Here is a 26,845-nt window from a genome sequence, read left to right as displayed (position 1 = left end):
CTGTGCAATTTATCCCTTTAAATCACTTATGTACTTCTGAAAATCTCCACTAGACCAAGTTTATCTGGCATAAAGATATGTTATTAGAGCAGATTTTTGTGTCTGACAGGAATTGACCTTTTTCCAAAGCTTTCTTGGATGGTAGCCTATAAAGTTGGGATTACTGTATAATGGAAAAGTTAGAGGAGTATACTGGGAAACAATCCAGACCAAAGGATTTCCCCATGGGATTTTATTTTTTTTGTTGTTGTTGAGTGGCTTATAAAGGTGGTTTTCTGAGGTGATTTATTTCCGAATATAATTCCTGAACACTCAGCCATACAAAGACACTAAGAAATATTTACATGTGTCTAATATTTGTTGTACTCTGAGATTCAGCCAAAGATTATGACAACTTTCAGGAATTTTTAATTTTTTTTTTACACTGGTGCAAATGATAGCAATAACAGGAAGAATTCAATCTCTTTTTTTCATGCTATGCTACCGTTCCTATCTGCTTTTCATCTTCAGTGCTCAGTTCCAACCATACAGAATGTCCATAGACATGATTTGGAACTGCTTTCTAGCACTAGAATTAGCATCAGAAATTAGCGTAATAAGAGACGTAACATTGCAGGTGTACTTCATATTTCTTTACCGCATTTGAGGAAGACACTACTGCATTTTCTTTGTGTGAGCTTTCTTCCCCTAAGAGATGAGCCCAGTTTTTAACACCACTAGAGGGCCCACGCTCCACACAGTATCTGTAAATCCACCCGCCTTCAGCAAGTCACACTGTTTCACACTGCAAAGAGCACAGCAATTTTTAGCAGGTAGGAATACCTTAACTCAAGTGCTTTTCCATAATTTCAATTGCAATGCTATTTTGATTAAGTGTTTTCACATTGAATTAAAGCTCTATTTCTTGCACTGGAAACCAGACACTCCTCTATAAAGGTGAGAAGTTGCATGATAGCTGTTTATAACAGCAAATCATTCCAATAAACCTTAAAAATTTAAATACTGACTTTCAAAAATCATTTCCCTTACTTCTGTAAGTCTATTGCTCATGTTTAAGGTAAAAAAAAAATCAACCAAGAGCATGCATTCATCAACAAATTTATCTAAATCACTACATTTTCCATGCTTTCATGCAATTAGAGCCTCATATTAGCAACAGGTCCATGTTCAAAAACAAATCAAGGTATGTGATAGACAGACTTCTTTGTGTATCTTTATAATTGCACTCTGATGCAGCTTCTTCTGCATGGTTTGTGCTACAGCAGCTAAACAATTTGCAAATTGCTCTAAAAATAAGTTACAAATTATTTTAGCCTTATGTTATTTTCCAGACAGAATGCCAAATGTTAAAACCTTTTGGAAAAAACAGAGAAAACACAAATCCCAAGAGTTTCCTTTCAAAAGCAGAATATCTTTCCACTGGTAAAAGGTAGAATTATTCATTTGCAATTCTCTATTCCTTTTGGTAAACAGGGAACACCCCTGTGGTTTGATAATCTCACGCAGGATGAAATAATTCTAAACTCCAAAAAGGTGACCTCACCAGCAATGATGTAATCTCCTTGAAAATAAGAGAAGTAATACAGGGCTTGTGTTACAATCTGAAGAACTTCATAAGTGAAGCCACTTTCTAAAAATATTCCAATAATTTAGGGCATAAGTGGTTATTTATATTTTACAAAAAAGACAGTAAATACCCTATACACATGGACAGTTACTCTGTAAGGCTCTTTTCCAATGTTCCCTCCAAGAAAAACAAATATTTTCAAGAAAAAAAATTGTTTACAAATGGAAAGCACTAGATTTTGGATGTGTTTTCAACTTGAATTGGTCAGGTTTTGAGTTTGATAAAACAAATGTATTTTTGTCTGCTACCAAGGGAACACTGGAATTATTTAAAGTATGTAATGAAACTACAGTTAAAAAACTGTAGTAAAAGAAATTTTCAGCATCTTGCTCTCTCTCAAACAGTAGCCCAAACTCACCAACTCCAATTCATCCTCCTCCGACTGTACTCAGCAAACAAGAGGGATAACACAGTTACTAAAAATAGCATTGCTTTCAAAAACGAAAGAAAAAGTCACATTTGTGCTTCAGGATTCTTATTATTTTAATTAATAATGTGAATTTGCCACCTGATTCTGTAAATACTACTACCAGGAAGTGTAATACTTTACGTAATTCGGGTCAATTAAGAAATACCATACTGAAAGAACACATGCTTTGGCAAAATTAGTGCAGAAGGAGCTTAGCAAAAACAAGGACATAGCTACACATTGACAACAGATGTAGATGTGGAGCACAGCAGTTTCTGGCTGGACTGATCCAATAAACATCCAGCTCAGTAACAAAGTATTTTTCACATACAACCATTGTATCATCCCAGCATCTGTACTCTGAAATCTCTTTCCAATTGCCTCAACAAGACAGACAAAACTTAAATAGATACTGTACACTACTGACATTAGAACAAGCGCCTTAACAAGATCCTCTTCTTGTAACTATTTCTAATTAAACGTGTAATTTTCACTTTAAAAATCAACCAGCGTACTTCCTATGTCTCCTACACTTCAATATTGCCAGAAAAACCTTAAACTTCAAGAATCATTACTCTGAGGATAATTATACCTTTTGTTACTTGGATTAATTTCATATTATTCATCATGAATACCAGTAACAAATGTAAGCACTCGTGGTATCTTAAAAACAAATAAGAATTATACAGAGAGTACTTGTATTGTTTATATCCTGCTCCTCTTGGCTATGGTTCATTCTTCCATACACAGGAAACAGAAAATGTACACATAGACGTTTAAAATTTCTACATGACAGTGAAAGACTAAGTATTAGGCCAACCAAATTAAAGGAAAAATAGAGCAACTCTTCCTGAAAGACCTGTTCTCGCCTCAGTGCTGTGGTTGCCTCATGCCTGACACGAAACTTGTGTGCTATTCCAAACCTAGGCTGAACAAACATTACTACCAACATGCCAAACTGCACAGTAGTATTGAAAGTACACAAATAGGGACTGAGCCTGATCCTCATTACTCTTTTATGTCTTCATTGATGACACGACATCCACCATAGGACACACAAGGTTGCATTCCAGCACACCACATCAAACAAGCATTTCGCTCAGATCATTGTTACTACTGAAGCTACATTTTACATCCCACAACCATTACCACCCAGGAAAAACGGATACAAAGTGTGCTTTGGGGCACATTAATGCAGTTCACATCACCAATAAGATCAGCCATTCCTCCACAGAATAAAGCATAATCCTTTTTAAAACTCACATCCTCCAAACCAAAGTTGTTGGTACCAGGTCAGTGAGATGTCAAATCAAAACAAAATCCCAAACTATGTCTCTAGGATTGCAGTCTAACCACATTTAGGTCAGACTGGTATTTTACACTTTTTTTAAAAAAAAAAATTCCTTACAAATTTAAATTCTCCCTAGGTAACAACTTGTAACTTAGATTTTCATTAGTGAAATTCAGAATACAAACAAACACCTTTCTATTACTGTAACCTATGGTTTACAGATGAGACAGTTTCTCCCTGCACATGTGGGCACAACACTTCATTTTTACAAAGCCAGTTAGGGAACAAATGTTTTAACTTACCAATGGTGGCATCATACCCTTGCTGGAGGGCGGGATGACAACACGGAGGTCTGGTTTGCGATTGTTCATTCCAAGATTACCTCCTCCAGGTGGAGGTGGAGACTTTGTAGGCATGACTTTACCCAAGCCATTCCCGCCACCAGTAGTTCCGAGTAGACTTGGAGAAGCTCGAGAATTCACAAACCCATTTCCTAAAAGAGAGAAAACAAATATACTGTAAGACTGAAAAGAAGTAGTAGCAATACAAAAATTTGGTGCGTGTGGACAAATTACAAAATATTTCTTTTGTAAAACTTCCAATAACAAACTTCTCACAAGAGTATTGAATAATCGAACAAACAAAAACCACTTTCACAGAAGATCAATATGCAAAGGTAATATCACCTCAAGGACACACTGTGGCAGCTTAAACGCTGAGAAGAGCGTATTGTCAAAGAACTGTTTCTAATAACATCTGTTGTGTTTTTTTATTTTGTCCTTTGAAGTTCCTCCAGGCTGAGCTTGCAAAAAAGCGCTTGCTTTTGCGCAAGCCCACTTTATCCCCACCCCAACAGAACATGAACTTTACTGAATTGTTGCCTGTAAGAATAAAAAAATCAGCTCTTAAAGTCTCTATTTCTAAAAAGTATTCTTCAAATATCTTCAAGATCTGCTAGGCTCCAGTATCTATTCGCTCATATAATTAATTTCAGTCTCTATACTGTCTTATTATATTTAGCAACAATGAGAGGAACAAATCCTTTCCCTTCAAATTCATTCCAAGCTCTGGACACAGATATACACATCATTTATGCCCATTGATTTTACGCAGGTCTCTCTCCCCCTTACTCCTAATGCTCATTCTCAGTAGAATTAGACAAGCCAAAGCTTACAGGTCTTCACTTCAGAACTGAAACCTCCAAGAGCTGAATATGCTCAAGCCTTAGCTTGCACTGAAAACAGATCAGAAAAGAGTAACGAGACAGTAAAACGGTGCCTAGTATTCTATTTTCCTGTACTGACAAAAGCGCCAATCACATTAACCAAAATACATTTATCAGAAAAAAATTAAAGCCACATTCCAATGATTTTATCATATTTATAGCAATAATTCCCAAAATACACACACCTTATTCAGCTGCAAATGAAAAAAAGTTGTTAAGCCAGGGGTATTTCGCAACAAGGAACCCTATAGTTCACACTACAGAACTTGTGTATGTGTGTATATAAATAAATACAATTCATAGTGAGACTATATTTACACTAACATTGCAGTTCTGAAAGCAGCCTTTATAGTCACAATTCAGGGAAAAGTCTATTACGCAAAGTTCTTCACTGTGTGGGAAATTCTCTTCTAATAACCTGTAGTGCCATACTGACATGAATTTTGCATTATTATTATATTATTTGAATAGGCCCCTATGCCCAACCCAATTTATTACATTAAGCACATATTAATCTAAGAGCAATTAAAATAAGAAAGTTGTCAGTGTCACATTCTACCTTCTTTGGCAAATTTTTTAATGCCTTTAAAAGCTTCACAAGAACAAAGAACAGTAACACGTATCAGTAACAGCACAACACTTCATGAAGGTGACTGGTACTGAAAGGCACTTAGCTTGTGTATGGTGAGAACCAAGGTGTGAATTCAACAGGACATTTATGAGGGAGCCTCCTTTTACTACCTATCCTTGTTACATAGTGGGGGAACTGACAAATGCAGTCCTCTCCTTTTCCCTGTCCACCATAAACAGAACCCTACATATTGTTCTATCAATTTAGAAATGGAAAAAGCAAAGAATAATGTAAGAATTATAACAAAGCTCCTGTGCTGATCTGAAGATATTCTACTGAGATTTATAAAGGTCTTTGGAAACAGTTATTGCTAAATATTTAAAAAAAAAATAAATTCTAAGTAGGTAGAACTTGCTAATTGAATTTGCAGCCACAATATTCTTGTTCACATACGGATGAGCAGTAAATTCACAACTTTGAAACCAGGATTTCTAATTCTGGATTTACTTTCTTTGTGGATTTCCTACTGTGCCAAAAGCCTGACCATACAAGGATGATCTGGTATGTCCCTTGAGTTCAAGGCTAACAGAGCAAGGAGGAGTTATTCTCATTTAGTATTTTCCTGAAGCATTTGTATGGGAGGTATGGGAATATGTTTTCTGATAACTCTACCATTTAACTCGGAAGTTATGGGGGGGGAAGAAGGAACACAGATGGCAGAAAGAAGAAAAAGCTTTTTATGTCAGCATTCTTCCTTCTGTATTAAAAATCACAGCAAAAACTCTTTTTGTGATTAAAGCATCTACGTTCTTCAGCAAAACACAGCAGAAGTTATTGGGACACTTCTGGTTAGAGATAAAATTTAGTTCAAGTGGCTAGAGCAGAGAATACTAGAGCTAAACATACTTTTGACTGCTAGGTGAAAACTAGCCACAGGTCACACATAAAAACCAATCAACCAAAAAAAAGAGAACTTAAGTTCTGTGATACCCTAAGGTTCCTGAAACTGAGAGACGGTTTTCATAGAATCATAGTTTTGTTAAATACAGTTATGTATCAATACCTATCCATTATAAATGAGTATAAACATTAGTTACAAACAGCCTACATAGCATCGGATTGCAAGACAAATTGTGCACAATGGACAGAGTAAAAATTGAGTGGATTTGGAAACAGATATGAGGGAGAAAAAATTATTAGAAAATAGTGTATTTTTCACCAAATTATATCTAAAAATTGTTATGGTATCTTCAATTTTCATCAAAAACACCAGAACATTTAAAGAACTTACTGTTACAAAAAAGTCTGGGCTTTAATCAAATAATAAATAGCATTTTATTACTCACTAGGTTGTCAGCGTTACCTTTTGTATGCCAAAGCTGCAGTGTTCTGAGTTGAATTTGAACTTCAGAACAATAACACTTTGTATAAACAATGAAGTTCTGTACAGCATTTTAGTCTATCCTATGATACCATTTCCTGTCCTCTGTTTTCAAGTATTTCGGTAGCTCGTGTGTTAAATCTGGACAGTGTCTCTCTTCCACACCCAATACAGTCATTTCCTGCAGCCCTTATTACAAGGCTCTGCCAATCCTTCAGAAACATTTCATGCTTTTAGCGGTGCTGTCAAAAACAACAAAGTCCTTGCCACTGCCTTCTCTGTGCAATATCATTCAGCAGGGCAGAGTCAAAGCTTTTATTCTGACAAAAGGCTGAATAAAATGATTGTTTAAAAAATATATTAAGAATGGGAGAAAAAAGGTGTTGTAAGTGTGCAATGCTACGGGTATTAATCTAGTAACAGCCCTTTGTTATAAATAGCAAGTACTGAACATCTAGCAAACATTGAAGTATCTATATTGATTATTTGAAGAATCATCTGCTGGGGCTGCAAGAAGACTGTAGAATATTCATTTTTAATATGAAACTTAAAGCCTTTTTTCCTGTTAATAATCTAATAAGAAAATCAAATTACAAGTTAAGAGTGAAAGGATAACTAAAAGCATGGTCTTTCTTAGAATAAGGTCAGGAGCCAGAAAAAGATAATGATTGCAGGATGATGCAACTACACGGCAGTTTGCCAAACTGAGGCTTTAATAACCCCATAAATTCTACTTACTATTTTGTATAATACAGAAATTGTATCTACCCCACCCACTACAGCTCTTCCCCAAAGACAATTACTTTATGTTTAAAAACACTATCAAACTGAAAAATGGGAACAGAATATAAAATCCTATGTAAATGTAAAATAAGACTAGTGGTTTTACTTCCATTGGAAGACTTTTATTTAACTCTAATTCTTTAAAAGAGACTACGAATGCATTTTCAAAACCCTTATTTGGAAAACAAACAGACACCAATGCAAACATCATAAGCTCTCAATTATATGAATCATTTTAAACAAGGATTATAATTTAATTAGATTTGATGATAACAAACATTGCCAACATACGTTAGCCTACTTGCTGTTTAATCAGAAAAGGTTTATTTTTGAAATAACATCTTTTCTGAAGCTAAATGCTAAAACTTACCCATTTTAACAACTGTATATTCTACCTTCAGAAACGTAATACAGCTTAATCTCATTTATTGTCCTGCAGCCCAAGACGTAGCATTCAATTACATGAGCCAGACTCATATTTCACTATATAAATCACATCAGCTGAAACAATGAACACACGTGGCTGGAAAGTACTCCATGTACTTATTACTACTCAAGGAATAAATTATAGTCATTGATGCTATTCATCTTTCTTTGTGGTTCACCTTTGGAGAAACTGAACAGTTATACACAGTTTTGGAAAATAATTGTAGGTAAGCAGCTAAGCAATGTAAGATTAAGCAAAAATAAGAATGGTAATAACTATTTATGCCTCAAATGACATCATACAACCCAATGAATATCACATAATTAGCAATAAACAGAAAATTGTGTTTGCAATAAGCCATCGATTCACTATGCATCCAGAATACCAGATAAAATCTATTTGAGAAAAACACTTACATGTAGGACCTTGGGGGGGGTGGGGGGTGGAACCCCCATATTGCAAGTAAATGCAACAATAGCATTTCTATATGCATTGGCTGCTCAGTTTATTTACCTTTTTTTTTAGTATAACAGCTTTAAGTGGAAATTTAAATGATAAACAAAACAAAACCCAAATCCCCCTGAAAATCAGCATTTGCATTTCATATCAGTTTTAGCTTTGCACAGAAATCACTGCCGATTCTACCATCATTTCAAAAAGCTTAAGTTCTCTGCCAGCTTTGGGAAGATTTTACTGTAACATTTCAAGGAAGCTAAAATAAATGTATTTGCACTGATCTTTACAAATCAATACTTCAGATAATACAGTAATTTAAGATTTTGAAACATGGCTAACATAAGATTTTTACCTTTAAGACAGTACTTTAGATACTAAAACGCAGCAAAAAAAAATACACAACTAAGTGTCAAGGGAATGCTTACTCATGTTACAAAACTAAAAAACCCTCATTTCCCATGCTGCTGGAAAATTTTTTTCGCCTAAAGCTACATAAAGGGAGAGACAATTGTCAAGGATATTTAGAATTTAAATGGGTCTTCTTCAAGATAAAGGTTATTATTCAGAACGCAGCAGCAAATCTAAAACAAAGGCATACTGCTTTTGTATCTAAATGTTATTCAGCTTCGTGTGAAATGTTAGCAGTGGCAATTGAATGCCTTTTAGGTCTTTTGTTAACTAAAGAGTTTACGGTTAATGAAATCAGAGTTCTACTTTCTGAACTTGTTGATTTCTACATATCAGTACAAAGCCAATGTAAAGAATGGTAAAGAATGGGCAACAGAGGTGGTATGTTTAGAGCATCTGAGGATGTGTATTGTGGTATCCTGGGCAAGGTGACATTACAGAAGTGTTGAGACTTCACACAATTAGATACACTACAATTCTTTAATCCAGCTGGGAGATTAATAATTTGTTTTACAGGTGGCAAATTCTAACCAGAATTGTCTTGTATCTTGTAGTAAATCAGAAATTATGGTAAGATAATCAGCACACATAACAATATATGAAATTCAACTAAAATATAAGGGTAGTTCAGGGGCTGAACTGACCACATGTGGATGGGTGGTTTCCAAGAAGAGATTGCTACAATTAAAAAAAACCAAACAACCCCAACACACCCTCAAATGCTTCCTTCTACCAGCATATTTTTCATGCTGATTTCAGCCCATCATTTCTTGTGAGCTGATCTAATCTAATCAGAGGATGATGGATGGATCAAGCTTTGTTATGTGCTGACACTATCTAGCAAAGGAAAAGGGTTCAGTTTGCACGCTGTGAAACAGCTGGTCAGCAAGTCCACTTTCAGTACTCCTTTTTCTTAAGGAAAGCTTGGAAGCTGTAGAGTAAATAGGCTGCTCTCAGTGTTCTTCAGGGATCCTTCAGCTTCTTCCTTGGAGAAGGGTGACATTGACTGTTGTATTTACCTGTGTGATCTTAAAGATCAGAGCAAGGCAAAACATTATGCCAACACTATTGACATTACAGAGCAAGAACCTTCATCCCCTGCATTTAGCATTAGTTGAACATACATTCTTAGGTCAAACCCCTTTCAATACAAGCTAGGAAGTGAGGAGCTGTCTAGTGAAAGACTACTTGTGACAGATACTACTGTCAGACTGAAGAGAAAGTACAGCACATTAGAAATACCACCAGTAACGCATAACCTTAAGTAGGAATATGCTCAAGGTTTACAGCTGCCTTCCTAAGGTGGTCATCTACAACAACAGTGCCAAGCTTTTTATCCAATGCAGATGATACAGACTGACAAGTCTGAGAGTGGGGATGCAGGGAGAAGAAAGTCTGTTTTCTTAAGGAAGAGGCTGACAATTTCAAGCAAAATTCCTGCAAGAGGTATGTTTTTCAGGAGTTCGTTGGATACTTCTCATTGGGGTGTCTCTCATTTAATAAACAAAGCAACATGGATAGAAAAATATGCACAGAAAGCTGTTTTGTAATTGAAGCCTTCTGGTGTACTCTTAAGAGCTGCAGCACATTAGCCACTTGATTCAGACCTGTGAAAGACCAAGCTGAAAGATCCTTTTAGCCTCAGACATTGGGGGGGTGGGGGTGGGGGGGGGTGTACATGGACAGAGGACACAAACCACACCTCTCCCAATCAGCCAAGCCCTCAAGATAAAGGGACCCATTTACAGCTGTGGCCTTTCACAGTTTTCTGTCTTGATCCCTTTCTGGCAATACACAAGGCAGTTTACAGGTGTGTGCAAGCTGTCAATTCCACCTCTGCATAATCCTTCCTGAGGCCAGGATAAAAGATCTCACATGATCTAGACTTGCTCTTATTAGGGATCCAATAGTTCACAAGACACAGTTTCTCAAGCAGATATATCCTTCAGCTCCTTCCCAAAGAAATTCAATATTCCTACAGTTACTTCACATTCTCAGAATCTGAAGATTAGTGAGAACGTTAGAAACGTGAGAAAATACAGAGGAGAAATGCAGTACTCAAGAAGAGTAGATCCTTCTTATCCATTCTCCTGATGATAGAATTATAAGAGGAAAGATAATTTCCCAGAAGATTAACTGGAGAAGATTAACATTACTGACCAGAAGGGCTACTTCACAGACAAAGAAATATATAGACAGATAATACTGTGTCCTTGCAAGTCTCTACTTCCAACAGCTCCTTCAAAATCACCTAAGACTGGAAAGAACTTAGGGAACTCATCTTAGTGCAAAGGTCTAAAGGTTTACGGTCTTCACGCAGCTTTAGCCATGAAGGTAGCTCAGGTCCTTTGCATGGTTCTAGCTCAATGCTGTAAGTGAAAGGTATGGAAGAAAAAGTAAAGATTGGGTAACAGCAGTACTACTTTTGAGCCTTTCTGATTCTCAGAGTCCTCAAGGATGGGACAGCTTCACTGGAAGTGCACTTAATTGGCAACTTCTAGTTGATTCAAGGCACAACACTGAATCTACTGGAACACAGTGAAGCAAACTTCCTTATGACGACTTTGAAGGTGATCCATCCATCAAGTCCTCTCAGTTCAAAGAAACTCTCCCCCATATTTGGGTACTCAGAACAAGTGAGGTTATACTTTGCCTAATTAGAATCCACAACACTTTGAAAGGAGTAATGTAGACATACAGCATGTGTTCAAGCCATGATGACGTTGACAACAAATAGCAAGTTGTACACATCCTGGTGACAAGAGATTCTTGAAGCATATTAGATGCCAATCACAAACTGAACAGGTTTTAAGAGCGATCATGAGCAAAAGTATCATGAAAATTCTAGCTCCAAAACATGATCTAATTAACACAAAAATAAGTTAGCTCAAAAGCATTGTTATAATGCCTGACATTTTTCCCCTCTCAAAACTGATATACTTGCCAAGTAAAAATTTTGAGCTAATGTTTTTCATGTAGTGGGTAAAATTTTAAAAATATTTAAAAAAAAAGCTTTTTCAGTGTTATGACAGCTGCATGTGAAATATGCTCTCAGTATTATAAAATGATCACAAATTTTCTGTTCTAGACATAAAAAAGCACCTAACAATCTTTGCAACAACACACAGATATTTTTACTCAAAGTTATTTTCCACAGAAAAACTGTTAAGTTGGCAGATTGACTGCTAAAGCAAATCGTATCTATTCCAATCAAGTTACACAGGACTTGAGAAGACTCATGTGAACCAAATACGAGCCATTTTATGCAATTTCCTTGTTTGAATTGGGTCCCAACTATGCAAGATAACCTTTACTTGCCTTTTACTCAGAAATAAAGGCATCTAAGTATCTGTTAATGAAATGAGAACAAAATCTTAAATACTTAAAATTTCATAATGTCAGGTAAGACTTGGGTTTTTCCTTTGTCTATAAGAGAATATCTAGGAATATGGGTATGCCAGTACTCCATCTTTATCTTTAACATCTCTCCTATAAATTGAGCACTGCAAAATTGACACATGACCTGTCACAACTATATCCATAGGAGAATTCTCTATTCCTGAGAAGTTTAACAGATTGAAAGCTAAAAGAAGAAAATATTTGTTTTAAGTGAATTCTACAGTAAGTGTAGCAAGAAACTAAAATCATTGTTCTCAGCAGACATAATTAACTTGATATACGCACTTCAATGGCAGCTGTCAAGTTCAAATTGACAAATTAGCAGATTTACTCAATCTGGTTATGTATGGTTTCTTGATTTTGGTTGCAATTGAGAAGGTTACTGTGCACTTTACAGCATTTAAAAGAAGCCATGCCATGTCCTAGTAGAAAGTGGAGCTCTGAGAACTTAGGGTACTCTGTGGCTTAGCATTCTGGTGTTAACTAGATATTTGAGTTTTGCTAGCGGTACTACTTATAGATGTTCCACTGTTCTTGTGTAGCCACAAGTTTTACTTGCATAAAAAAAAAATCTTTCTAGAAATGAGTGGGTATAACATTTTGGGTGCGATGTTCTGGAAAGTAAGAGATAAGCAATGCATTTTGACTTCTCACATAAACTATTAATAAATACAAGAAGAAAAACATTTTACTGCATTAAATATGTTCACCAAGCTGCTGTAACTGGGTATTTCTACAGTTTAATATTCTATAGCAAGAGCTGTAAACAAGTGTTTTATTTGCTTATTGAAAGGAGTCTTAAATCTGAGGCTGCTGTTACGAAAGCCTGATTTTGGAAGAGGCCTGAAACAGCTTGATAAACTTATTTAGTCTGACTTGAGAAATACTATGGAAATCAACATCTGACCTCCACAGTCTCTAAAAATAGGCATCTTTTTTCAACTGAAGAAATTTCCTCCATTTAAAATCTTGCTTACCCGCTGGAAACCACACTTTAATATTTCATATTGGCTGCACATAGCCAAAGAATGGATAAAGAATGGGAAGTCAATCCTGTGCTTTCAGCCTTGTAGTTGCAGCATTTTTTATTCATAAATTCAATCACCTGACTTTATCTTCAGAAAACTTTTTCCCAGTTGCCACACTAAGCAGCCAGTGGGCAAATACAGAAAGGTCAACAGTTGCTTTTCCAATTGCTATTTTCCTTGCTATGAACACATAGTGAGGAGAGTTATGTTTATTTCCAAAACTGACCTTCAGTCACCAAGTCATCTTAAGGAATGCAAGGGACATGAAGGAAGTGGGTGAACTGTCATTTATTTTGTCTTTCTGTGGGGTGATAAATTTCAATGGTTGCTGCCGTCTATCAGAGTACTAAATGTTTTTTAGAGGAGACAAAATATTTAAATAAAGAAGTGCTATTGTATCTTTTTACTGAAGACCAAAAAATACTGTGAATTTGATTTTTGGCCAGATCTCTTATTTGTTTTTGAAAGAAATTCTGATCATCTTCCAAAATTAAAACAGAACCTAGCTATCAGCTTCCAAGATTTATTGCTTTCTTTGTATAACTGCTAGAAAATAATTAGCAAGATACACATGGCAACACAAACAATACAGTCTGTATTTTCTTCATTTTGATTGGCACCACAACCAGTATCAAACATCCAGGTCTTGTGAAAATGAAAGTTGAGAACCCAGCTGAGTTGCCTTTAGTGTATTAGTTAGTAAGCGCACTGAATTTCAAACAAAGTAAGACATTTCACAAACGTAAGTTCTCTTTAGAGTGCTGTAATTACACCTGTAGAGAAACACAAAAGCAAAAGCAGCATGCTACTACTGAAAACCACTAAAATAAAAAATGCAAATATTACTGAAGTGGAAAGGCATGGCAGTAAAAACTTAAATGCCTGATTCACAAGACTTGACAATTACAAGGCAACTAAGAAAATTACAACCTTTGTTCTTTCACAGCCACTTTTTCAAAAGAGTCAAAATAAAAAATTGCTTTTGAATAACTGTGCAACTAAAACCACAATACTATTTTTCAACAAAGACATGATACCACACTTACCAACTGGACTGGTACCAGCTCCATTTGGCACTGTGAGGTCAGTTGTCCCCAGCATTCCACCTAATAAAAATAAGCCAGAGCATTAAACAAATTTGCTTTCATTACAGTACCATATCATTTTGTACTTCAAAACTTAAGCCATTAAAAAAAAAAATCCACCAATACCATTAAGAACTTGTTACTTGTTTGTTTGATTGTGTTTAGTTTTGTTTGGGTTTTTTAATAAAAAAGTAAAAGAGTATAAAAGGAAAGCACAATAGTACTGAAATCTTACCTGCATTGCCAGTACTTGGCGGTCTCTGAGGGGCCCCAGGTGATACGTTCCGATGCAGGGTGGTCTGAGGTGGGGAGAGCATGGTCGTGTCCGTTAATGATGAACTGGCTGCCAGTGATGGGGATACAAGGGAACTCCCTGGGTTACTGTAGGTTAAAGTGTTGGGATTGGACACTGGAACTGTAACCGACATAGAGAAGTTCTGAGCAGGCAACCCAGGCTGGAAGAAAGAAGACAAGGAACACACAGAAGACAACAGCATTAGCATTAACTATGTTTGCAGAAATAACACATTGTAAATTCACACATTAAAGTTTGCCAAGAATTACCCAGGTTTAAAAAAAAAGTTAATTATGTTAGTTTTTAAACTGTATTAAGCATACAATTTCAAAACATCCATTTGCTGTAGAGTATGGTGTTGAACTTTTATACATCATATAAATACAGTTCCAAAAGAATTACTCAAGCTTCTAAAATACTAAAAGTTCAAATACAAAAAATTGAATATATTCATATGAACTCACAGGCTTGGAAATACAACAAATTTATCAGTTAATTTTGGATTATTACAAAGCAATGAAAAACTAAACATGTCTACAAACCAATGAACTGTTGCACCTTCAAAACAGCAGCATAAACATGCACATTATAAAATAAAGTCAGTTCTTACACAAAAAAGAAGTTAGTAATAACGTTTTCTATTAATAACCTTGCAAAAATATTGCTAGTAATCTCTAAAAATACTTTTTCAACAGACTGAAAAATGTAAACAGATCTTTAGAATTTCACTCAGTTCAGTAATTTGAATTTAAACATTTCAATTGTCATTATTCAGAGCTGTGTTCCACAAAACCCCACTTGAATAACCACTCCATCTTTCTTTTTTGCAAATCTCATTTTTAAAAATTCTAATTTTTACAGCATTATTTAAAAGGCAACTATTTTTTCTGAAGTATATATGTTTGTTATTCAACAACTATTTGAATCAAAAGCTTAGATGCCTGCCCATCTATGGTACTCCTTTGGTTATGACTAACTTCTTTGGCCTTTGTCTCATTCCTATCCTTTGACAGTGATGAGTTTCTGAAACAAAAAGGGACTATTTTCTTTCACAACTCTCATAATTACTGGAAAAAAACCCATGACAGGTACAATTTAAGGGTAAAAATTCAGTAGTATTTGTTGACAGAATAGAGAAATACTATTTTTGATTTAGAAGTCACATGCAGATGACAAACATTCATGACCTAGCAAGTATACTTAAAAAGATGCACTTGTCATGTGCATCTTAGAATTTACTTAGAATGATACTTCTGTACAACAATTTTGACACTATTAGAAATACAACAATAACTATACTAATTAAAACAGCATAATACATTTTCTACGAGAAATAAACTCTCTTACTAGTGAGAGCCAATGCCAGTGTTCCTACTGAAGCTTTCCTAAGAATAATTATCAATGTTTGGCACAGACGAAAGGAAAAAGTAATGAAGCATAGCGACGTAATGCTAGCAAATCTTTCACGGTATCTAACTAATGACAGGCTGTACTGGTATTTGTTTTCATGGGAAACTACTTCAAGAAACTATTTAATATCTACAAAAAAAGTCAAGTAACTCAAACTAAACCTGAAATACTTGAAGTATACTTAAAACAACACTAGAAGCTAACAGCTGGAACATTTTTTTCTGTAGGTTTCTCAATATAGAACTAATAAATGACAACTTCCCCCCACACCTTACAATAAAGCCTGCCTCTGCCCATCTATGGTACTCATTTGCTTATGACCCAATTCTTCACGCTTTGCCTCACTCCAATTCTTTGACAGTAATGAGTGCACTAGAACAAAAGAAACTGTTCTTATACAGACCCATAAGTAATGGCAATAGAACCATAACAGGTCCAGTTTAAGCTATAAATACATATAAATATACCTACAGAGTTAAAAAATAATGTTGCCGGTTTTATTTACACTGATGTCCACACAGACAGTTTAGGCTGTTCATGAAGACCACAGAAAATCAAGGGAGAGCAATTTAGCTGTGTCATATTGAGAGATGAGACCTGAAGAAGATGTCTCAACACAGAAACATTGGGTATCAAAAGCTTCAAAACAAAAAAGGAATAAAAAATATTGGCTTTATTCAATCATACAAAACTTGCTAAAAAGGAGTGATGCTGCATGTCGCGACTGACAGTTTGCTGTTAAGTCCCCAGAGACGGCCTTATTGCTCTGAACAATGAAATAATTTCTACTATCAGCAAGTCATTTGGGGACACACTACTCAATTACCCCAAGGTCTGTGCTGGTTAACCTAGCCAGTCCATTTACTTTAATTGCTACAAGATTTGCAATATTAAAAAATTCAAAGGTCGCAGCAGGGCCCTGTATTAGTGTCCTTAGAAAAGACTTCTCTTGTAATACTCAACACTAATTGGCTTTTGTAGATGGAAATTAAATGTCATCATGTACATCTCCATGAAAAACACCCAAGATTTACACTACTGTTATCCCCAAATTTCTTGAGTTCTAGAGCCCAGTAATTCTCTTCCAAGAGTCCTTCTAAATCATCTTTTTACCCTAGACCCCAAAATTGAAGGGAATATGTGAAATTGAGGAGAACATGAACAATCTGCCCAGTCAATATATGGGGTTCAGGCAATGATAATTTCATTTTTGAATTAGATAACACTAAAATGAAAAATGATACTCTGACCACACTACAGAATAGGAAATCATAACTTTCCAAAGCAATTAAATGACTTATGGCTGCAAACGTGTTCGGTACTTCGGACAAAATTTTCCAAAGATCTTTCAGTGTCTGAGGAAGTACCTGCTGGAATTTCAACAGGAGTAAGACACCAATCTTTTGAGGCTCCCACAGCGCACCAATCTTTATCTTTAAACATCTCAATACCTTTCTATGTCCAGTCTTCAGCAAAATAAAATTCCACTGATTTGATGACAAAATTAATCCAATTCTATTTGTCTGCTTGTCACATAAGCTTTTGATTAACAGACAGATAAGATGCAAATAAGCTATCCTACATCCCACGCCAAAATCTATCTTTATAAAAATATTTTAGGTAGGATTAAGCAATGCAGCTAGGCTCCTGAAATTTAGAAATGTTAACTCATGTTCACAAGGTATGAAAAACTGAGTGCAAAAGAGAAGCTAGAGATAAATCTTATTCTTTAAGGCACAATGTATTTTAACAAGATCAAGTATCAGCTTCTCATTTTTCCTCAAAAACATATAGTCCCTTCTCAAACCATTACATCCTCTTGCCTTTGCAGTGGTTTTCAGTGGTAAGCAAACACCGTGAAAATTCTCATGCATGTAATAGAAGCACAAACCATACTTTAGTACTCACTGCGATTTTATGATTCCGCATCATATTATCAAACTCTTCATTAATTTTTTTATATTTTTCTTCTGTATGTGGCGTGAGCACATATGAAGTATCAGGGTCCGGGCTGTCGCACCCTCTGTGTTCCTTCTTGTTCAGAGCCTAAATAATGAAGTTAATAAAAAGGATCAACAAATAAAAAGTAGAGATAAAATAAAAGTACTTACAGGGCCTCGCTTGAAAATAAAATCACTATCTTCATTTAGTTTGCTGAATCTGTCCTCCGATAGTGGACTGTGCTCAAAGTAATCGTCAGCATCAGGGCTCTCACAACCATTAAGGCCTTTCTTTCTTAAGGTCTGAAATACAATTGGAAAATTCACATACAAATCATACTAACTTGCCAAGAAGTTTTGTATACTACTGAATCATTCAGAGCCACTGAAACTACATGAAACTTTCACAGACAAAACTCACTGTTCAACAGACAAGCTTAGTCTTTCAAAATAGTGGCATAGTACACAAACAGAAAAGGTTCATTCAGAGGCACAGACTCTCCCAGGTGCCATCTCATGGCTAACTTTAATCTACACCCACTTCATCTCTCCAGTGTTCCATGCAAAACCATTTTTAGATACAGGCTGATGGAGTAAAGTTGCCTGACATATACGGAACATTCAAGCCTATGGCAAAGGAGTTAATGTCATCACTGGTAATTAAAAGCCAGTTTACTGGATCTTTAATAAATTGATTTTAACATCCCAATTTTAATATTCACATTTTAAAGAGCATACAGTTAAACTCTGAGAAACACAGTGGCCAAAATTTTCGATCAAATTCAACAACTGTATTATATTACATATATGTAACCCTTGGTCTCAGTAGGTTATAAAGGCAGGATCATCCTGCATGATAACGAGAACTGCAAAAAAATTATAGAAAGAAATTACATAATTCCTCTCTAAGATTACTTAGTTTGCTAAATATATGTTTTTTTCAGACTCCTTTACACTAACTTGATGCAACTGTTTTATTGGGCTACTTCCTATTTTCTGATGGAGAACTCACATCAACATCCCCTGGAAAAAAAACAAAAACAAACAAACCAAAAAAAACCAAAAACCACACAACTTGTCTACAATCTAGGCATTACGAACAAGTTACTGAAAGAAAGGATGTGAAACTACAGGTCTTGTGACCAAATTTTAAAAGATATTTGTGTTCATTGTTGTTTTTCTTTCCCCCCCCATTACACTATCAGAAATCTTTCTTTGCAAGTTCTCATTTATAATAAACCAAGATTTAAAATGCTATGTATGGAAAATCTTTAATATTTTAAAAGAGTTTCAAAAGGAAAGCAATACAATTTTTTAAACAAGTACACATTATCAGTACATAAGGGGAGTTGTATGTTTTCTTTTTGTGAGAAATTATCTATATGCTATGAAGTCTGCACGCTGATATTCTCAACACCAGAAAGAGATTGCATCTGTTTTCCTATAAAAGCTGTGTTTCCATAACACACTGACTTTCTGATTAAAAAAAACCAGAACAACTATGTTTTAGACTATAGCATTCATCAGCATTTTTTCTTAAAGTGCTATCTACTAATTTTTAATACAATAGAAAGCAGGTGAGATTCTCTCACTATTCATAAATATGCAAAATACTGCCTACTTCTACTTCAGTTTTAAAGCAGTACTTGAAAATTCAATTACGCTGTCTGAAATTCTTTAATATCACAGGTCACCATAAGCTATAATTCCTTCTCAAGTTTCTTGGCTTGCTCCACATATCCCACACAGTATCTGGAACTCCCACAAAAATGTAATCACTAAATCAGCATATGGGGAAAACAGGTGTAGGTTCCTCCAGCACCTGTCACAGCACTGATCCTGCTCCCCTAACCAATCAGCTGGACACGTATAGGGACTTGGCCATACAAGGGCCGGCTGTTCAGCCTCTCAAGGTCGAAGCCTGTTATCCCTCTCCCAGCCCTTCCTAACAAGTCAGCTTGCCAGTCTTCTACACTTTGATATCAGCAGGGAAAATGTTAACACTGTATAATCTGGATTACACTTAACCCCTGCAACCCACAGAACTCTGAAAATAGAATCCAAATGTATCTTTACATGGTGCTTAGCGTCAGCATGCATACGCAGTGCCCAAGGCACAATTAGAAGCTGCATTTAGATACTATAAAGAAAGATCTTGCAAGAAATACACATACTGTCTAGTTCTCCTCCTTTGATAAAAAGTTTTGAGCAATTTCACGTACTGCAGCATGGGAGTCTCATTAGTGCTCCTTTCAATATTCTAAAACAATCAAGTGAATGCCTTTCAGCATAATGCTGCCAAATTATACTCAAAGTTCTAATATAAAGGAAGAGATTTAGTTAAATATAAAAATGCATCCTTCCTCTCAGTGACCAGTTATTTTTATTTTTTATAACAATGGGGTTAATTCTGCTTTGACTCATGAGGAAGGAAAATGCCTCAGTATCTCCCATTTAAGATTCTGGAAACCTTCACTCCAGATGGGGTTCCTGTCATTGTGGAAGGATTTAAGCCACAGTTCACTGTTACAGATAATAAGTCTGGGTCTGATATCCAAAGCTCTGTCTCCTTATCACTAAAACATGAACTGCCACTTTGAGGACCTAACCATAAAAAGCCTGCCAACTTTATCATTGCCCAGTAACATAATAGTAAAACATTTCTGCTCTGTGGCTCATACTAACAAGTGGAATGCTGTAATCTGTTCACACGGCCAAGCGAAGCCTATGCGATACAGCCCAGCCTCAGCTTTCTCACAGGCTACAGAGTGAGACATGATAACAGGCCCTCGCTCAAAGGAAAACAAGGCAGGCCACAACTGCTGGGAATTGCTCTGCTGGGGATGCAGGAAAGCCACACTCCATAAACTACTCCAAAATTCCAGCCTCGAGATTCTCTATAGCTAAATTTTTTTATTTCTCCAATTAATATAAATAACTCATCCCTCTTGAGCTATTTCCAAGATATTATCATGGAGACTGAAATGTTATTAATTCTGAAGATAGGAGGGGGGTGAGAAATAAATACCAATTAGTGAGACCAAATAGTATTTGTGTAACTTGAAGAGAGTTTTATTTCTCTGCTGTGATACACAAGCTTGTTTAAAATAAAATTAGAGTTTCTGCAGTCGAGATAAATATAGAACATAAGTTTTCTTACTACAACAAGAGGGGAAAAAGAACATTATATTTCCAGGTTTGCTATTGGATGCTCGCTGCATTACCTTCTAGTGTTAAGTCTTATTTTCCAGATCATCTAAGAGAATGTGTAGCCTTTTGAGTTAATCTGTATTACTTTCCACTTCCTCTAAGACTTAACAAAAATTACTGGAAATTGTTCCAACATGTTTGCCAACATACTGTACTGTACCTGAGATTGTGCAGCTTTGATATTAGACTGGATTAACTAACTGATGAGGGAAAGGTCCTGATTTTTGTCAGAAAATAATGCCAGGAACCAAGGCAGGTACGAAATCTTTTTTCAAAACCATCAAGGAAATGCAACAATATAGTTCTGTTAAATGCAACATTGCTACACAAGTGTTCCAGACAGCTTTGGTCATCCTGATATTGCAGAATGACCCAGAAGTTTTCAAATGCTTTTGTTCCACTGTGTAAAACTGAAATACACAAATATTATGACTATTAGTTTAATATTGGTTCGGTTTTTTGGTTCTTTTGAATGCCAGATCTTAGAAAGTGCTGTATGAGAACGGCTGGACTAGCTATGACAGGTTTAAACATTACATTCAAGAACACGGTACAAGAGCCTCAATATTTTCCTGAACCTCCCCACACATATGCAAAGTACTTTTTAATTGCACTGCATTTTGCTAATTTAAGAAAAGAATCATGCCTTGGCAAGAAGCACCGAAGGAACTTTGCGAGAAGGGCTTCTTGCAAAATAACAAAAAATAATTAGTTTCTCTCTACAATTCAACATAAATTTTACTGAAACTGATAATACAGATACCAAAGAGTACAAAAATACAATAACGTTATCCATCGTACGATCCATGAGGAAGCAAAGATGATATTCAGCCATCACAGTGTAATTATCTTAGCATAAGCTTCCTTCTACAAAACCCAACAGAGAAACATGAAATGCAGGAGCTTTAAGCCTGCTGAGTCTCCACAGCGTGGTATCAAGTCACTACCTTCTCTAAGGCTTGTTCCAGCCCAGCTGCACGCAGCTTCTCTCACACACTTACACTGGTCATCAGCAGTTCTGGAAACCAGAAACTCTGAACTAATAAACACAGATTACTGCTTGCTACCAGCGATGAAGTGACAACCCCCAACTGTCCTCCTCCCCATGAAAGATCCTGTTTTTCACATCTGACTCCGAAAGGACACGTTGCTAACGGTTAAAAAAAGCAAAATCAGCATGTTTTGTGCTCCAATTCAGTGAGTGTGGTTAAAAAGCCAAGACTTCTGATATTAGTGATCTGGGCTCCTTACCAGGTCTGGCAAAACTGTAGAAAACTTGATGTTCATTGTCACCTCAGGAAGTAATATTTTTCTGCCTTAAAGCAAGAAAGTAGGATGACCTCATATGTAAATAGTGTTATGAAGTGCAAAAAAGTGTCAGTTCATTCAAAATATTTTCAGTGTTGGGTTTCTTGTAATATTACGCAAAAAGGAAATGGTTGTTGCTATCAATGCTACTATGTATCATGTTAACAGCTCTATTTTTGCACTTACTATTGGAGCTGGCCAAACAGGATTTTTGTTGGTGTTTGATCCCAAATTATGAGGAAAAACATTTCCAACATTTGACTAAGACTGAAAAAAAAAATTGAAAGTCAGAGCACAGAAAAAGCTGTGAAGCAGCAGAAATTTTACACTAACTGATGTTTGCTTAAGCCTGCAAGAAGTCATTTTTTCTTCATTAAAATGACCATCCTTTATCTAACTTATTTTTGCTGGGTTCATTTTCAGTTTTAGCAAGAATAAATTGGTTTAATGATGTATGGGCTGAGCACCACAGGTACAAACCAGGCAGAAGGAATGGCCTGTCCTTTCTGGCAGCAGTAAACCATTGCCTCAGTCACCACTGATAATCACATCCTACATAAAAGCTGCAGCTTTTTTCTGAGAAATTCACAAAATGCAGAACAAATACAAGAGTCACAGCATCAGATTCCCATCCATTTTCATTCTTATTATGTTAAACATCAGTGAGAGAAAGAGGGTCATATTCTTTTAATGCAGTTCAGCTCCCTTCCCACAGCAGATAGAGACTTCAGCTGGCAAGAACAACTGCATGTATCACTACAGACTTTACATATGGCAAAAAGTCATGCTGAAAGCATGACAATTGCTTTATTGTTTGCCTCCTGTTACATACTATTGCCAAGAAGTTGAGCCTAAAACCAGGATGGATTTTTCATCTTTTATAAGCCAAAATATTCCACCTTCATCAACCTGATTAATACTACGGTGTGTGATCCTTTACATATAATCATTTCTACCTATGAAATGTATCCAAGGAGCATTCTTAGTTACTCAAAGCTATTTACAGTTTTTAAACTTCTGCAGGTCAGTTTGACTTCAGAAGTATCATCATTTCTGTTTCTTTTCTCCAAAGTAACAGCATGGTTCTGCAAATTTGGAGCTTGATCCTGCAGAGTTGGGTGTACAAATTTTACCACTGTCTAAAAATACAAGCAGGAGTGAACTCTAAGTGCGGCATACACATCAAAAGTGAACAGCTAGAGAAAAAACCCTATAATTCAACCCAGTATTTTGTGTTTGAAGCTCATCAACATTATTTCTGTAGGCTTTAATTTATTTCTTCATAGTTAGACATACCAGGTTATTTTATGTAATGTTTACAAAATCTGTAAGTTTTCCTCAGGCTCTATTAATATTCTCAACTTCAACCACTGAAGCATCTGCAAATTTCATTATGAAGCTGTTTTCCCTTCCTTTGAGTTAGGAGGCTACTTAAGTTTAGCCCTAATACTGTTCCTTTCAGTACCGCCAACATTTTCAATTATGTTTTGCTATGCTATCAGTTAGAATTTCACATCCTTGTTACAGCCACAAATACATACATCCCTAAACAGCACAGTAAAGCAGAGTGGTGCCCAGCTTTCAAAACTTCAGTGAAATGCATAAGAGGTCAAATTAGATTATGACAGACATTTCCACAAGCTAAGCAACTTGGAGAGCTTAACTTCTTAAAGAACAAGGCCTCACCAATCTTTCTGGTAGGCTCCCCAGCCAAAATAATGTATACTAAGTAAAATCTGAAAGTGTGACATACTTTTTTAGCTCACTTAAATAATATTTTCCATACTTGTGCTCCATTAGTAGTGGTATTATAACAGTACAAAAATTTCAAAAGTAAATAATTGATATTGCACATAAACATCTAGACAGTAAAGATTCTGAGTACAGTACTTTAACAAAGTTTGTTCCAATGATTATATTTCTTGGCCAAATATTATAGTATATCATGCAAAAAAAAAAAAAAGGAGGTTTAGGATTAATTACTCCAGGGTTTTACAAATAAAAAAAAAAATTTACAAGCCTGCCTAGCAGTAGGCCATAAAATACAAGGATGAGCTTTTTAGGCAATGCTCTATGTGTAGTTTTAGACACAGGTATTCATCAATTACAGATGAAAAATGTTCATGATTTGAAATTTTATCAGTGTCCCTGTTATATACCAGTCTAAGAAAAGACACAGTCTTGTTTCAAATGTTGGAGCACTTCCAGTATCTGGCAAGTTTTAACACGTATCCCTGGCTTGCCAAACGTGAAAGCTAGCTGTCAAATTCCTCTAAGATATGATAAAGATGGCACTCAGGATTCAAACCCTCATTTATATAAAATAACACATACAAAAGGTTTTTAGACATGATATGGTATGAAGCTCAAATTCTAGCTTGAAGCATCTTTGCTGTGAAACATTATTTTAAACAAATAAACCACAAGCAATTACTAAAGAATAACAATTTTATGGGCTATAAAATCCACTTTTCACCCCCAGAATATTACACAATGAACTGGACTAGAAGACTAAGGAGCTTCCCTTTCTATCTTGTATTTGTGATTTTAGAGAAACACTATCTATAAACTGTGGACTTTATAATGCAGTTGCTGACCTACAAACAAGCTAGATCGCTCATCCCTAAATGAACTTCTTGAGACTTAAAATAATTAGTAATCCATTAGCATTGATAGTACTTTTTCCACAGTGAAAGCTAAGCCAAGCTCTCAAAGTCTGATATTTGATGCATTTGTCTTTGTTTCACTTTCTATACAACTTAGTAGATGATTAGATTTTATACTGCTGAGCAGGTTTTCATTTTACCTGTTTTATAGAAAGTACCATCAACTAGATTCTTCCATTAAAGAGTACTAAATTGCCAGTCTAAGTTGACCTTATTCAATCTTCTTATTAAAAACAAAAGACAAAGTAGATCTATGCTCATCTTCAGGAAGCAGAAACTATTTCTTAGCATATAAATTAAATATATTTTATAGTCCTTTCAGGGAATGCAGTCTGCAACAAACAAAATTAATGGTAAAACCAAGTAAAACACAGTTCTATGTTAGAATGTTCAAAGATATGTTTTATGGTGCATAACTACTTCTTTTCAATCCTTACTCAAATGACAACATATATATGTGCATGCACATCTTCCCATATATACCTCTTCACATACTTGCAACAGTTAAAATATAAATCAGCAACAGCAGCAGCAGACTGAATGCTGCCTTTCAGCAACAGTATATTGCAGATAAGCCATATGGAACATGAAAAGTTTCCAAGTGTAGCAACCCATCTGCATAATATCCTTCATAATCTCTTAGATGTTCTTTAGTAAAAATATTATCTCCTACTCATAGTTTGCCAAGAAAAAAATTCTAAACTCTGAGTGCCATTCAATGATATAAAAAGAATGGGTTTCTTTTGATCTACCTGCCTATGCATTAACATCAAATCGTTATTTCAAACATTTCTTGTCCTGAATTTCTGCTTACAGCCTGAAAATTGGAAAGGATAACAGAAACTATTTCAAAGTCTTGGTACTCAAGATAACTTACTATTATCAAAACAGTAATTACAACACAAATAGCAACTAATCCCAAAGAAAATGTTTAGTGGAATCTAAGGATTTATAATATTATTAAAATATCAGTCACATGTAAAGATTATGGGAACTGGCTACACTAATGTCTATCAGAACAAGCTTTAATTACCTTTATTGGTATGGAAATGCCATTGTTTCACCTAAAGACTTGTCCTACAGTACAGACAAATAGCTAAAAGTATGTGTGGTACTCTAAACAGATGTGGGGTGCGTGCACACTATCCCAGTTCATAACATTACTGCAGAATATTTACCAAAAAAACCCACCCTAAAATAAGCAAGGTGAATAAGACAACTGAAAGCAGGTACTTGAAAACACCAACTGAGATAAGTATGTACAACAGGAAGCAGCAAGCCTCTCCAGAAATAAAGTAGGGTACAAGCAGATACATCTCTATTTTTACTGAATTAAAATAATTAGAATGTAAGACTTCAAGACACAAAGCTGCAATAAGTATGTCACAACTCATGTTTTGAATACTGAACTTCTCAGTTATGTGTCAGAGGAATATACTTAATATGTTTTTCCTTGCATAACCTTCACTTCGACTGAGTAATTCAAAAGCCAATGAACCTCTTTGAAGTCTGTCCTTACCTAACCTGAAAAGGAGGTAGGAATCAAAGGTGGGACCTAGAAAAAGCAGAGAGGAAAGAGTGTACAGGAATCAGAGAGACTGAAATATGAGTAAGCTTTAATCTATCATGTGTAATTCACATCAATATTGGATAAAGACTGGCTCTGGCATGCTTGATTTTTCTTTTTTTTTCTTTTTTTTTTTCTTTTTAACAAGTCACTGTACTCAGTAAGTACTGAATTGTAAGTTAATGCAAAAAAGAGCAGGGCTTTAAATGGCATTGGTTTGTTACAGTTAGAAGAGCTTTCAGGGGGACAACGTGTAAGAACTTTGATCTAAAAAAATCTTCACAATATTCCCAATGAATTTCATAGAATCATAGAATGGTTTGGGTTGGAAGGGACCTTAAAGATCATCTAGTTCCAAC

At 35.6% G+C, this 26,845-nt stretch overlaps 1 protein-coding gene across 9 annotated transcripts in view; it reads right to left on the bottom strand.

Annotated features, from left to right (window-relative positions):
• The window catches only part of MEF2A (myocyte enhancer factor 2A), a 92,267-nt gene that overhangs the window by 11,839 nt on the left and 53,583 nt on the right, over window positions 1-26,845 (bottom strand). For 3 of the 9 annotated variants that reach the window (XM_054837525.1, XM_054837526.1, XM_054837528.1), the window contains exons 4-8: window positions 17,907-18,038; window positions 14,326-14,545; window positions 14,052-14,111; window positions 3,630-3,820; window positions 1,986-2,009 (exon numbers count right to left, since the gene is read on the bottom strand). In XM_054837525.1, coding sequence (XP_054693500.1) covers window positions 1,986-2,009; window positions 3,630-3,820; window positions 14,052-14,111; window positions 14,326-14,545; window positions 17,907-18,038 — 627 coding nt within the window. Of the gene's footprint in view, window positions 1-1,985; window positions 2,010-3,629; window positions 3,821-14,051; window positions 14,112-14,325; window positions 14,546-17,703; window positions 17,842-17,906; window positions 18,039-26,845 lie in introns of all 9 variants that reach the window. The other 6 variants (XM_054837522.1, XM_054837521.1, XM_054837523.1 and 3 more) reach the window with 5 other exon arrangements.

Source organism: Grus americana, chromosome 10 (assembly GCF_028858705.1).
Source record: "Grus americana isolate bGruAme1 chromosome 10, bGruAme1.mat, whole genome shotgun sequence".
Taxonomy (NCBI): domain Eukaryota; kingdom Metazoa; phylum Chordata; class Aves; order Gruiformes; family Gruidae; genus Grus; species Grus americana.
This window is presented reverse-complemented; position numbering and strand designations above follow the sequence as displayed.